Genomic DNA, 13,403 nt, shown 5'->3' with positions numbered 1-13,403 from the left:
TGAGGGGGAGGTGAGGGGTATTTGGAAGGTTGGGCAGCTGGACACGCCCCTGGGGGCAGTCCACGGAGGGCACGCACCCACCCAGGCCGGGGTCGGGGGGGGGGGCCCTTTCCGGCATCCCGTCCGGTTAGCACGTGCCCAGCAGCCGCACAGTTGAATGCTAACCCCGCCCCACCCCGCGGAGAAGCCTCACTCCTTTCTGCTTCCTTCTTGGGCCCAGCTCCCCTGTTCCCTTGGGTGCACCCTCTGCTTGCAGGGAGCCCGCAGGTGCCTGCGAGAATAGAGGACGTGGGGGCAACTACAAGGCAGGGGAACAGGTCTGCGGGAGCCTCAAGTGCTGCCGCCCGCAGTCTCGGGACACGCACTGGGCCCTCTCCTGACCCTGGGCTGTCCCAGCCCTTTCGGGCCACAGCCCGCTCTCCCCTGTGCGAGCCAGGCAGCCCATAGTCCCCACATCCTGCGGGACAACAGAGCTCAGAAAGGTCGGTGTTTCTGGTAAGGGAGCCCTGGGGGCAAAACAGGCTGGAGGACCGTCCCTGGCCCGTGGGGCCGTGTGTGACCTCAGGCTAGTGTCTGGGCCTGTTTCCTGTCATTCAGCAGGAGCAGGTGTGAGAGGTGCGCAAGTGAGCAGGAGCCCAGTGAGACGGGCAGTGAGGGCCTTATGCGGCCCTAGCAAGAAGGGCAACTGAGGCCGCCTGGGCCAGGGGACACGTGGGAGCCCAGCCTCAGCCACGGGCTCCGCGCAGCCCTGCCACTCACCCGCTGGGCGCGCGCGCACGGGGGCACCAAGCCCCGCCCCCACTCCGAGGCCCCGCCCCCAGGGATGAGGTCCCGCCCCGTGCACGCCCCCGCGTCCCCCCCCAACCCCGCCGCATGTCCCCGCCTCGCGAGCTCCGTGGTTCAGAGCCGGGACGGCCCAAGCCCGGTTCTGGACGTTCCAAGGCCAGGAGACCCCGGGGTCTTTAAGGAAACCTTCGAGCGCGGAGGCTTCTGGGGAATAAAGTTCCCACAGGCCGCCTCGGGCTTGTTTCGCGCATGCGTTAGATCAGCTTCCCAGCGAGGGGCGGAGTCTGCAGGAGCGGTGGGCGGGGCTTGTGGCGCCTGCGCAGAGGACCTCAGTCTTCGGCCTTCCAAGTTCGAGGCCCAGTTTCCCCACCCCGCCACCCCACCGGTTGCCGCATCGGTAGAACTCGTGTCCCAACCGGTCCGACCGGACCCGCACATGCCACCCGTGTGACCCTGGCCTCTGAACCACGTCTGATTTGATCTCGCCCTTCCTGTGGGTTCCCCGGGGCAGCACGCGCTGGGGGCGCTGGTCTGGGCGCACCCTGCTGCGTCCAGTCGCCCCAGGGGAGCTCACGAGTGCCAGCGTTGACAACTGTTTACATCCACTGTCACCCCCAAACACAGCCGCCCTCTGTGGCAGATGCTCAGTGCCACCTTCCCATGAAGGTGGGAGCCGAATCGAGGGCCAAGGACGGGGACGCTGCAGGGGAGACTCGCGGCCGCGGAAGCCCGGGAAGCCGAGGGAAACGGGCTTCAAAAGTGAGCTAGAAATGTCACTTGTGTATGAAGTGCGTGTCACCAGTTTTAAGAAAGTTTTATAAGCAAAAGTGTGTCAATTTTTCATCCATTAAAAATAAATCAAGCAAGCAAGCAAGCAAGCCCTGGCTAGTGAGGCTCAGTGGGCTGAGCACGGACCCCCCAAACTGAACGGTCGTGGGTTCGATTCCCAGTCAGGGCACTGGCCCGGATTGCGGGCCAGGTCCCCACCCCGCTGGAGGCGCGGGAGAGGTGCCCGATCAGCGTTTCTCCCCCGCGCTTCCCCTCTCCCTAAAAATAAATAAATAAAAGCTTTAAACAAACAAACAAACAAACAATAAAAGGCATCCCTCCGGTGGCCCCTGCTCTCACGGCCCCGACCCTGTCTGCCGCGCGGAGGCTGCGGTCGCCGCGAGGACTTCCGCCCTCTGCCACGGCGAGGCAGGGGCTCTGCGGCCTGTACGCGAAGGCGGGAGCCCGTGGGCCACCAGAGGCCGGGATCGGAGGACCTGTCCCCAGGTTGGCCTGCGCCTGCCCTCCTTGCTGCACCCAGGACGTGCCTGGAATGTGTCGAGGCTGAGTCAGCCGGGCTGGCCGTGCCCCTCAGAGCCAGGCCATGGCCGCCGCCCACCTGAGAAGCACGGGTGGGGGGCCCCTGTGCGGAGGAGCAGGAGCCTCCTGGGATCCTGGGAACCCCGCTTCTGAGCCCCGCCCGTGGCCCCACCCCTCCCCGGGAGGGAAAAGGCAGCTGCCAGCCGCTCTGCTCACAGGCACTGAGCCCTGGCCTAGAGGACGACACGGGGACACGCTGCCGCTGCCACCTCAGGTGGGTCCTGGGCCTTCCCCGCCCTGGGGCTCCCCTGCGGGACCCGCTCGGCGGTGTCTCCAGACTCCCCCACCCGTGCCCAGCTCCACCCAGGGCACGGCCACTCGGGGACGGTCGGGACGCCGGGGGGGGGCGGCTGGGAGACGGGCCCTCGCTGGCCCTGGGCTCGGCGCGCCCCAAGGCGCACGCACACTGGCCCCGGCCCGGCACCCCCGTGCCTGCCCAGCCTGGCTTTTCTCGGGGTGGGCGCTTTCTCGGGCTGTGGCCGTTCCCCTCCATGGAGCCAAGAGCCCCCTCTGTCCACCCCTGCCAGGCGGGCCATGGACCCCCACGAGATGGTCGTCAAGAACCCGTACGCCCACATCAGCATCCCCCGGGCTCACCTGCGGCCCGAGCTGGAGCGGCAGCTGGAGGCGGCGCCCCCCGCTGCGGAGCTGCAGGCCCTGCCCGTGGGCCCCTGCCCCCTGGAGCCCACCCGCCTCCTGCAACCCGTCGAGGTGGCCCTGGGCCCCAAGGGCGCCAAGGGCGCGAAGGGGGCCGCCTTTGTCAAGGGCCAGCAGACCTGGCAGCACCCGGGCGCCCCCTGTGGCAGGGGGCAGCGCCCCGCGGGACTGACCTACGCGGGCCTGCCGCCCGTCGGGCGCGGCGACGACATCGCCCACCACTGCTGCTGCTGCCCCTGCTGCCCCTGCTGCCACTGTCCCCGGTTCTGCCGCTGCCACAGCTGCTGCTGCGTCGTCTCCTAGCCCGGCCCCTGCTGGGCTGCGGCCTGCGGCCTGCCCAGGACGCCCCGCACAGCGGGCCCAGGACTCTGCTCGGGCCGCCACGGCCGCGCGTGGACGTTGGGAGCAGCCGCTGGGCCTCCGCCATGGGCGTCGGCCCCTTCGCCCTCGACAGGGACCCCTATGCGCCACGAAGGCCAACGGCTCTGCTCAGACCCCTGGCAAAGGCGCCCTGGGCACTGGCCGTGGCGGCAGCCCAGGGACACCCTTGATCCCCTCCCCCATGGTCCGGGGCCCAGGCAATAAAGCAGAGCGAGCTTTCTTCAGGCGACTCCTTTCGGGAGGGGACACGGGCCGGGTGACACGACAGGGCCCCGGCCTCTGGGGACACGTGGGGGCAGGACAGCCACTGTGCCGCCACTCTCTCTCCCCTGCCCTGCAGGTCTCAGGTCTGCCCGAGGCTGCACAGGAGGGCGGGGGCCTGTCCCCGGCCCCTGTCCCTGCCGGGCCTGGGTTCCAGCTGGGAGACACGTCAGCTTGTGGGTTCAACAGCGGGGTGCTGTGCATGGGACCTGGGGTCTAGAGCCCCCCAGAGAGGCCCCCAGGCGGACCGGACTGGAAGGCAGTGCTGGGTGGCACCGGGGCTGGCCGGTTTCTGGGAGTGGGAGCCCAGGCGGCCAGGACCGAGCCCTGCTCACCACTGAGTCACCGCCCTGCCTCAGCCAGGACACTGCTGGCTTCCCACGAATCAGCCAGTGCCCAGACACCCGCTGTGGGGTGCCAGGCCATGCTCCCCAGCTCCCCAGCTCCCCAGCTCCCGGGGCCTGGGCTTCCCGGAGGAGGTGGGCCTCAAGGGCCCTGGGGGGGTGGGGGGAGGCCCCCAGAGCACCTGCCTCCCGGCGCGCACAGAACAACACGTCCGCTCGGGAGGACGTGCGGGGAGTTCGGCTGCTGAGCTGGCATTGCCTCACCGCTGGGGCGAGGCCGGGATGCCGGGGCCTAACCCTAACCCTAAAACCCTGGCGTTTCCGGGCCTGGGCAGAGACGGCCGAGGAGGAGGCCGAGCTGGCCTCGCAGGACAGACAGGTCCTGGTTCTGGCCCTCCCTCCCCCGACCCTCGGTGACTGGCCACACGGCAGGACCGGTCTCTGGGAGGGGACAGACATGTCTTTGGCTTGACTGTGCAGGGCCTTGGGTGTGGCCGGCCCCCGCCGGAGGATGACCCCCACCCAGGCCAGCCCCAGAAAGCCGTCCGGTCAGTCCATGAGGCTTCGGGCTGCCAGGGTGATGGGCACAGGAGGGCCCCTCCGGCCTCTGGCTTCCTCCCCGCCGGGCGGAGAGGGCCCTGGGCCCTGGCCCATGCTGGCCCTTCTCTGCACACCCCGCTCTGCAGGCCTGTGTCCCGGTCCCCGGGCTGGCCCTCGAAGGAGGCGGCCCTGGGTAGGAGAGTCCAGGGCTGCCCACGATGTGTGCGCCTCAGCTTCTGGCCGGTGTACGTGTGCGTGTGGGGACCCCATACCCATGCCTGAGGGCCTCCGTTGGGCCTCTCGAGGGCAGCCACCGCCCCGTGATTAAGGCAGGGGGGAAGGCACCGGTGCAAATCACTGGGGACCCTCACACTGCGATTGAGCTGGAGCGAAGCAGGGCCCTCAGGGCTCTGAGCCGGGGGGCGGCGGGGGGGGGGGAGTCCTGGCAGGCTTCCTGGAGGAGGCGGTGCTTGATCTGAGAGGAAGACCTGGCATCACCCAGGTCGGGACCAGGAAGCTTTCCTCGCATGGGAGGGGGAGCATGGGCATGGGGAGACAGGAGGGAGTACGAGGGTGGGGCTGGGGGCCGGCTGGGCGGAGGAAGATGGTCCGGGAGGAGCAGCAAAGCCCGGCCTGGCTGCGGGGCGAGCGTCACCCGGGGGGTGGGGGCTGGGCAGAGCGGAGGGGCGCCGGTGGATCCAGTTGCAGGTGCTTTGTGGCTGAAAGGGGAGCCCGCGCGCCTGCAGCCACCACCTGCCTCCCTGCCGCCGCGGGCTCGGCCAGTAACGTGAGCCCCAGGGAGGGAGCCGCAGGGCGCCCTGGGTCCCCGCACGCCCGGCCACCCTCTGGCTGGGCAGAGCCACCCAGCAGAGCGGATGCAGGTAAGAGGCCTGGGCTCAGGCAGGCTGGGGTGGGCAGGGCCTGGGGCAGACCCGAAGGGCCGTGAGGGATGAGGCAGCTGGGCAGGGTGCTGGCCCCCGGGGGCCCGGGGGGCGCCCAGGCCCCGGCACGCGCACAGGCCTGGGTGCCAGGGCGGGCTCCAGGCACCAGGGCCTTGGCCCGCAGGACGTGGCCAAGCAGGGCGGGGCAGCTGCAGCCCCCGCCCCCCGCGCCCCCCCCCCCTCCCCGCAGGATGCTGCAGCCGGAAGGTCTCCAGGCCTCCGAGGAGGGCACGGCCGCCGGGGCCCGCCGGAGTGACTGCATCATCTGCTACTCGGCCTACGACCTCACGGGGCACTTGCCCCGCCGCCTGTACTGCGGCCACACCTTCTGCCAGGCGTGCGTGCGGCGGCTGGACGTGCCAGCCCACGAGCAACGCTGGATCCCCTGCCCGCAGTGCCGCCAGAGCACGCCCACGCCCCGCGGAGGGGTGGCCATGCTGGACCTCGACCTGGCCGCCTTCCTGGCCATCAAGGCCGAGCGAGAGCCGCCGCGCGTGGGGCCCCGGCCCCCCGCGCCCCTCAAAGGGGGCAGCGCCGTCACTCAGCAGCCGGCCGCGCTCTGCCCCGCCTTGGGCCCCCAGCCCCGCTTCCCCTCGCCCGGGTGCTGCTGCTGGGGCTGCGGCCCCCTCTGCTGGGACCCCCCGGGCAGCCCCGAGGCCTGAGCTCCAGCAGCTGCGGTGCTCGCAGCGTGCCTGGGGACTGAGCGTCCCGGGGGCTGCCCACCACGGGCGCCCCTGGGCCACGGCCTGAGGTCAGGGGCAGTGCCCGCTGTACTGAGAGACTCTGCAGGGACCGGTGCCGGCCCGTCCAACCCCCTGGGATTCCCAGGCCCCGGGCTGGCCCCTGTGCGAGCCGGGGCGGGGGCGCGGGCGTCGGCGCCATCTGCAAGCCCAGCCCCGGCCTGGACTCTGCTCAGAGGGTGACTCTGGTCCTGCTGGAGCGGGTCTCTCCTCGCCCGCGACCGTGCCGGAGGTCTGAGCTGGGCACGGAGGGAGGGGCAGCCTGCGGGGCAGCCGGGTGCGGTTTTCTCTCAACAAAGCTCACTGAGCCCCCACTGTGTGTCTGCTGCTGTTCCAGGAGGGTCCCCCGCAGGCATAGAGTCCCTGCTGTGACAAGTGTCCCGGGGAGGGTCAGCTCCAGGCCCAGGGAGGTGGGCTGCCTGAGGTCGCATAGCACGGGGCCTCCCCTGGGCCCCGGCTTCTTCCTGGCTCCCAGTGGCCACCACACAGACCTTTGGAGGGGCCCCGGCAGGCGCTGGAGGCTGTGGCGCGGACACCCCGCGGTGCGGCTGCAGCATCCCCACCGCCCCCATCCATCGGGGAGGAGCTGCCACCCAGGGCCCCACAGGAGAGGCTGCTGGGCCCACGGGGGTGGGGGTGGCAGGAAAGGGAGGGAGCAGGGAATTTGCTGAGAGGGCACTCAGGATCCTCCTCCCTCCCTGGGGCAAAGTCCCCCAGGCCCACAGGGATTGGTGGGCAGCAGGCAGGGTGCCGCCGGCAGGCCCCCTGGGCAGACCAGGCCCGGTGGGGGAGGGGCTGCTCTTCCTCCCGCCACCCTAGGAACAGGAAGGGAGGGACCCCCAGGAGGGGCACCCCACAAGCGATGGGGCCAGGAGGGCACTGCTGTGGAGAGAGGGGTCGGGCGGCCGGGCCTCCTGGTCCAGGTGGGGTGGGCAGAGGCCTCACAACCCTCTGTGGCCGGCTGCCGCGGGGCAGGGGGCGGGGTGGGCCTGCTGGGGGCTCTGCCCCGCGGCCTCCGTGCTGGTGCCCTCCTGCCCAGCTGATATAAAGGGCTTCTTTCCCAGCGCCGGCCAGGCACAGGGACGGCCAGGCCTCCCGCGGGCCCCCCAGGCTGATCGGCCGGAGCCGGGCCTGGGTGGGCGGCCGCCGCGTCACGCAGGCGCCTGCTTGTGGACATCCGGCGGCCCTGCCATGCCGGCGCCCGCCCCGGAGCACCTGCCCAAGGGTGCGGTGGGACGCAGACCAGGCCAGGCCCCGTCTCCAATGGGGACCCCGGGGCCTCGCGCCTGGGTAACCATTAATGGGGCTCAGTCCGCGGCAGGTCATGTGCGCCCAGCGGATCTTTGACCTGCGGCTGCTCCTGCCCCAAACCTCCTCCCCCCAGGTGCCCCTCGCCAGCCACACAGGTAGGAACGGCGAGGCCCAGGACGGGGGCCAGGGCCGGGCGACCTGCAGGCCCGGGGCCGCTGCTGCCTTCCCAGGGTGAAGGCTGGCCTGCGGGGAGACGGCAGGGAGGGGGGCAGCGGGCCTCCAGGCTCAGGCCTGGGGGCCGGGAGAACCGAGGCAGCGGGCGGGGCGGGGCCGGCGCGGCCGCTGAGCAGAGCAGCCGGCCGAGAGGTGGAGCGGGAGCCCCGGCTCCCCGTCCTGGCCCCGTCCCTGGGGTGGGGTCCTTGTCGAGCCTAGATGGCGCCGTTGGGTGTCAAAGCCCAGGGTCTAAGCAACGGCGCCGGTGGCACCAGGTAGAGGAGGGTCCCCGGGTCCAGGCTCCCAGCCACTTCCAGGCGGCACCTCAGCACCCTGCGCCCTGGGCCGCCCTCCAGGCCTGCTCCCAGCCAGGACCAGCGAGGGAGCCGGGCCGCGAGGGCCCTGGAGTCTGCCCCCTGGGACTGGCCTGGGCTCGCCTGACAGCCGTCTGAGGTCCCTGGAGCCTCAGCCTGTGGATGGAGGACAGAGGAGGTCACCAGGGTGGCGCACGGTGGGGAGGGAGGGCCGCTTCTGTGGTCTCAGGTTAGGGGGCCCGGGGACCTGGCGGGGCCAGAGGAGGGGGGAGAGGGGTCCGACCCGCCCTTCTGCCCACAGATCCGGGCTTGGGCCTGGGTCTGCCCTGTCCAAATCCCATGCCGAATTCCCTGGCTGGTGGCCACGTCAGTCCCCTGACCCTGGACGCGTTTGGCCTGGAGGAGCAGAGTCTAGGAGATGCAGGTACCAGGAGCCCAGCCCGGGACCCTCAGCTCCGGGCAGGCGGCGGGGGGCTTGGGATGACTCAGCCGGGCCAGACGAGCTGGCAGCCCCTCTCCCCAACTCCTTGCCTCTGTCCCTCACCCCAAGCCCCCATGCCATGGGCCTCCCCACCCCTTTCTGCGCCTACCTGAGAGTGCCCAGGAAACAGCTAGTTCCTGGGCTCTTCTTGACCCCGACCCCTGCAGAGAGCCCCAGTCCCGCCTCCGTGTTGGCAGAGGGAGACATGGACCCCTGGGCCCTCCCTCAGCTGAAGGACACTGGCCGGCCCTGGCGAGGTGGGTCTGGAGGTGCCAGGAAACTGGCCTGCGGGGCTCTGACTGCCCGGGGTCTACCTGGGTCCTCAGGGAGAGAGAGGAGGGAGGGCGTGGGCCGCAACGGGGAGCCCACCACGAAGACCACCCTCCGCCCCGCTCGGCTCCCTGCCCCTCCTCCTCCCTCCTGCTGGCAGTCAGACTCCTGGGGGCCATTCTGCGAAGGAACCGAGGCGAGAACCCGGGCCTGGCCCCGGGTTGGGGGGCCGGGGCAGGGGGCGAGGAGGCGGGGGGCAGGGCACGGAGGGCGGGGCTGTGCCCTGTGTCCTCAGAGCTCAGCGCGGAAAGCCCTGCCCTGTGTCCTCAGAGCTCAGCGCGGCCGGCAGGCTGCTGCGGGCGCTCCTTGGCTTCCTCAAGGCCTGTGGGCTCCTGGGAGGTCTCTACGTGTTCATCTGCTCGCTGGACATCCTGAGCTCGGCCTTCCAGCTGCTGGGTAGTGAGTGACCGGCGGGGCGGGCGGGGCGGGCGGGCAGCCAGGCCCTCACGGCCTCAGCGCGCCTCTCCCGGGTGTAGGCAAGGTGGCCGGAGACATCTTCAAGGACGACGTGGTGCTGTCCAGCCCTGTGGCCGGGCTGGTCATCGGAGTGCTGGCCACGGTGCTCGTGCAGAGCTCCAGCACGTCCTCCGCCATCGTGGTCAGCATGGTGGCCTCCAAGTGTGAGTGCCCCTCCTGTCCCGGGACGGTGGGGGGTCCGCGGGAGGCTGACGCACTGCCCCCACCACAGTGCTGACCGTCCAGGCGTCTGTGCCCATCATCATGGGCGTCAACGTGGGCACGTCCATCACCAGCACCCTGGTCTCTATGGCGCAGTCAGGGGACCGGGATGAGTTTCGGAGGTGAGTGGGGGGCGGGGCCGGGACTGCCCTCGGGGCGGAGCCCAGGCCGCTGACCCCTCTCCGCTCCCCGGGGCTGCAGGGCCTTTGGTGGCTCCGCCGTGCACAGCATCTTCAACTGGCTCACGGTGCTGATACTGCTGCCGCTGGAGAGCGCCGCGGCCCCGCTGCAGACGCTCAGCGCCCTGGCCCTGGGGGCCGCCCGCCGGCAGGCCGGCGGGCACGCTCCGGACATCCTCAAGGTGCTGACCCGGCCGCTCACACACCTCATTGTGCAGGTGAGGCGGGGGCTGCCCAGCGGAGAAGGGTCTGGACCCCCCGTGGTCTGAGCTCCAGCCGCGTTCCTGAGAGCCCAGCACAGGGTCTCGACCCCTCTGTCCGCAGCTGGACACAGGCGTGCTAGCCAGCAGCGCCGCGGGCAACGCCACCAACGGCAGCCTCCTCAAGCGATGGTGCGGCGCCCGGGAGACGGTGAGGCGGCTCATCCCACCCTCCGCCTGCGGCGCTTTCGGGCCCGGCTGGCTGCGCGCCAGCTCTGAGCCCACCCTGCCTGTGCCCCCAGACCCCAGGGAACAACAGCAGCCGCCACGGATCGGCCGCCTCTGGCCCCGACCCTCAGAGGAACGGCTCGGCCGCCACGGAGCCACTGCCCTGTGAGGCCCAGCGCCCCCAGCCCCGCCCGCCCCGCCCGCCCGGGGCGCTGCTCGCCGCCCCTCACCCTGCCGCCCTGCCACCAGGCCGCCACCTGTTCGCGGGCACCGCGCTAACGGACCTGGCCGTGGGCCTCGTCCTGCTGGCAGGCTCCCTGCTCGTCCTGTGCTCCTGCCTGGTCCTCGTCGTCAAGCTGCTCCACTCCATGCTGCGCGGCCGCGTCGCCCGGGCCGTGAGGGCCGTCATCCACGCTGGTGCGTCGGGACACGGGACAAAGGCGGGGCCCCAGCTGGGGCGGGGAGGCTGGGCCGGGGCATGACCCAGCTTCCTCCCCAGACTTCCCCTTCCCGGTCCGCTGGCTCAGCGGCTACCTGGCCATCCTGGTGGGCGCCGGCCTGACCTTTGTGCTCCAGAGCAGCAGCGTCTTCACAGCGGCCGTTGTGCCGCTCATGGGTGAGCCGGGCCGGCGGGCGCCAGGGCGCGGGGCGCGGGTGTGGGGCACGGGATCGGGGCCCCGAGGTGACCTCTGGCTCCTCCAGGGGTTGGGGTGATCAGCCTGGAGCGGGCGTACCCCCTCTTACTGGGCTCCAACATCGGCACGACCGCTACGGCTCTGCTGGCCGCCCTGGCCAGCCCCGCCAACGTGCTGCTCAGCGCTCTCCAGGTACTGCCCTTCCCACTCCCGGGCGCCCGCCGCCCGCGCCGGGCCCTGCAGACGGGCAGCGCGAGGCCTGCCTTGGGCTGGCCATTGGCTGACGCTCCCCTGGGACGCACCTCCAACTGCCCGCTCAGACCAGCTGCCCTGTCTCCGTGGCCCCAGGGACCCCGCGGCCCTCCCTGGGACCCCCAGTCCCGCTTCTCCTCCCCTGCAACCTTGAGTGGTCCCGGGGTGCCCTCAGCACCTTCCTCTCTGTGCCTCCACCTCCTCCCCCCGTGAGCCTGGCTGTGTTCCTTCCAGGCCTCCTGGCACTGGGGGGCCTGGAGCCCCTCTATTCTACCGCCTCCCACATACTGCCCCCCACTCGTCGCCCGCTCCTGCAAGGGCCGGCCCCTCCTGTGCTGGGCTATCCATGCCTTGAGGAAGCCACCCCCAGCCCAGCCCAGTGCCCTGCGGCCCGGCCCGCCTCGTCCTGCCGATCCCGGGGGTCCTCGGCTGCGGCCGAGTGTCCCTCTGCCACCGCCTCGGCCTGGGGGCCCAGGCAGGTGCTGCTCCCGAAGCCCAGGCTTGCCGGGTGCTGCCCACAGGAAGAGAGCGACCCGGGCCCTTGCCTCCTGCCAGCTGTCCACTCAGACCCTCCCAGGGCAGGGCCTGGCTCCCCTCCCCTCCAGGGCGCCCTCCCAGCTGCGCCCACCAGCCCCGGCTCCTCGCGTCCAGCGGCCCCTGGGCGGCCGTGTGTTACCTCCTCCCCGCAGGGGCCTGCCCAAGCCCAGGGCGGGGGGCTGGGGCCGGGTGGCCAAGCCCACTGAGGGTGAGAAGGAGCGGAGCGGAGGGCCAGGGACGCGCTGCGGGCGAGCCACGCCGGCCTGAGCGAAGGGGGTTGTCGGATCCAGGCGCCTGTCGGCGACGCAGTCACCCCCAAAGTGGGGGGCAGTGCAGGGGGAGCGCGCCCACCACTCCTGTGGAGACCTGCCGTCCCAGGTGGCCTGTTCCACCAATGAGCAGGACCCCAGGCTGGCTTTGGACTTCTGGCCCCTTCCGCCAGGGCGGGGCAGGCGTGGTGTGGAGCTGGCAGCCTGGGGGCTCAGAGGACCCCGTGTCACGCGCCCCTGCCTGCCGCACCCCCCACCCTCCAGGTCGCCCTCATCCATTTCTTCTTCAACCTGGCTGGCCTCCTGCTGTGGTACGTCGTGCCCGCCCTGCGGCTGCCCATTCCGCTAGCCAAGCGCTTCGGGGACCTGACCGCCCGCTACCGCTGGGTGGCGGTCGCCTACCTACTGCTCAGCTTCCTGCTGCTGCCGCTGGCCGCCTTCGGGCTCTCCCTGGCGGGGGGCACGGTGCTGGCCGCCGTCGGGGGGCCGCTGGCGGGGCTGGCGCTGCTCGCCGTCCTGGTCCACGTCCTGCAGCGGCGACGGCCGGCCTGGCTGCCCCGCCCTCTGCGATCCTGGGCCTGGCTTCCCCTCGGGCTCCGCTCGCTGGCGCCCTGGGACCGCCTGGTGACCCGCTGCTGCCCGTTGCCCACTCCCACCAAGGAAGCCCGCGGCCACGAGAACCCCGAGATCCTCGCCTCCCAGCAGTTGTGAGGGGCGCCCCCACCCCACAGCAAGCTCTGGATTCCCTGGGGGGGGTCCCAGCAGCGGCGGACCTCCGAGCCAGCCGGTTCGCCTTCTTAGCAAATAAACGAGGCTGTGACCCAAATGTGGGTGATCTTCCCTCGGGGACAGGCCCTGCAGGGGAGACCCGCGCCTCCCGCGCTGGGGTTGCAGTAGCGCTTTCGCTGCCCCCAGCGGCCGCTTGGGGGCGCCAGCGCGCGCGCGCGGGAGCGGACCGCCCCGCCGGGCTGGACGCCCAGGGCCCCCGCCCCGGCCGGAATGGTTTCTCCCCGCGGCCGCCGGGGGCAGAAGGCACCCAGCCGCGCTCGGGAGCACGGAGGGTCCCCGAAGGAGAATTCTGGAGTCCGGGGAGGCGGGATGCGGTTGGGCCCTTCCTGGTGGGCGCAGGGAGGGCCGGCCGGTTCCCACGCCCTGCCGCCCAGAGGACGCGCGCGAGGGGCGGGCGCGGACAGCCCTGCCGCCGCCCGGCCCCACTGTTGCGCTTCGGCCTGGAGGGCGCCACCCACCCGCGGCGCGGCCTCCCCTCCCAGTAGGCGTGTGGCGCAGTGACGGGGGACCCGGTGGCCCCGAGCGCCTCGTCTCCCCGCTCCCCGTTCTGCCTTTTCCTCCCTGCGGGCGGGGCGGCGGGCGGGGCCGGCTGGCACGGTGAGCTGGCGCTCGCTTTCCCGGCACTCGGGATTGCCTTGCGGGCGGCCGAGGCCGCTCAGCCCCACAGACCTACCGGGAAGCGGGTGCGGCCCCGACCCCAGGCGCCGCCCACACCTGGAGCCCACGAGCGAGGTGGGCAAAGGCCCCCAGCCCGGCGAGGAAGGACGAGGTTGAGCGCGGCCCCCCCACCTGGAGCCGGCACCTGCCACTCCCCACCGGCCCCCTGCCCCTCCCCGCGGGGGCGCGTTGGGTTTCCACCCGGGAAGGTTTGTCTGCCGCCTGCCGGTAACCAGACACCAGGGAAGCGGCCTGGGCCTCCTGCCCCGACAGACAGCTCGGGGCTGCCCACCACCCCAGCCGGACCCCGCGCCACCAACCCGCAAAGAAAGCTTCGGTGGATGCCGGCTCTTGCCCAGAACCCTGCGCTGA

At 71.9% G+C, this 13,403-nt stretch overlaps 3 protein-coding genes across 3 annotated transcripts; all 3 read left to right on the top strand.

Moving 5' to 3' along the window:
* Window positions 1-2,688: 2,688 nt before the first annotated feature.
* Window positions 2,689-3,114, top strand: CYSRT1 (cysteine rich tail 1). Its single transcript, XM_054584754.1, has one exon. The coding sequence runs from the start codon at window positions 2,689-2,691 to the stop codon at window positions 3,112-3,114; it is 426 nt and encodes a 141-aa protein (XP_054440729.1).
* Window positions 3,115-5,469: 2,355 nt separating this feature from the next.
* Window positions 5,470-5,940, top strand: RNF224 (ring finger protein 224). The gene has a single exon (XM_054584753.1). It carries the CDS (start codon window positions 5,470-5,472, stop codon window positions 5,938-5,940), a length of 471 nt encoding a protein of 156 aa, XP_054440728.1.
* Window positions 5,941-8,135: 2,195 nt separating this feature from the next.
* On the top strand, window positions 8,136-12,296 carry SLC34A3 (solute carrier family 34 member 3). Its single transcript, XM_054584703.1, has 12 exons — window positions 8,136-8,238; window positions 8,463-8,534; window positions 8,878-9,006; window positions 9,084-9,227; window positions 9,296-9,407; window positions 9,487-9,682; window positions 9,789-9,875; window positions 9,967-10,057; window positions 10,142-10,309; window positions 10,392-10,508; window positions 10,595-10,719; window positions 11,850-12,296. The coding sequence occupies exons 1-12, from the start codon at window positions 8,136-8,138 to the stop codon at window positions 12,294-12,296; spliced, it is 1,791 nt and encodes a 596-aa protein (XP_054440678.1).
* The last annotated feature ends 1,107 nt before the right edge of the window (window positions 12,297-13,403 follow it).

This window comes from Pteronotus mesoamericanus, unplaced genomic scaffold, assembly GCF_021234165.1.
Source record: "Pteronotus mesoamericanus isolate MK-2021 breed Mesoamerican mustached bat unplaced genomic scaffold, CSHL_Meso_final contig_78, whole genome shotgun sequence".
NCBI lineage: Eukaryota > Metazoa > Chordata > Mammalia > Chiroptera > Mormoopidae > Pteronotus > Pteronotus mesoamericanus.
This window is presented reverse-complemented; position numbering and strand designations above follow the sequence as displayed.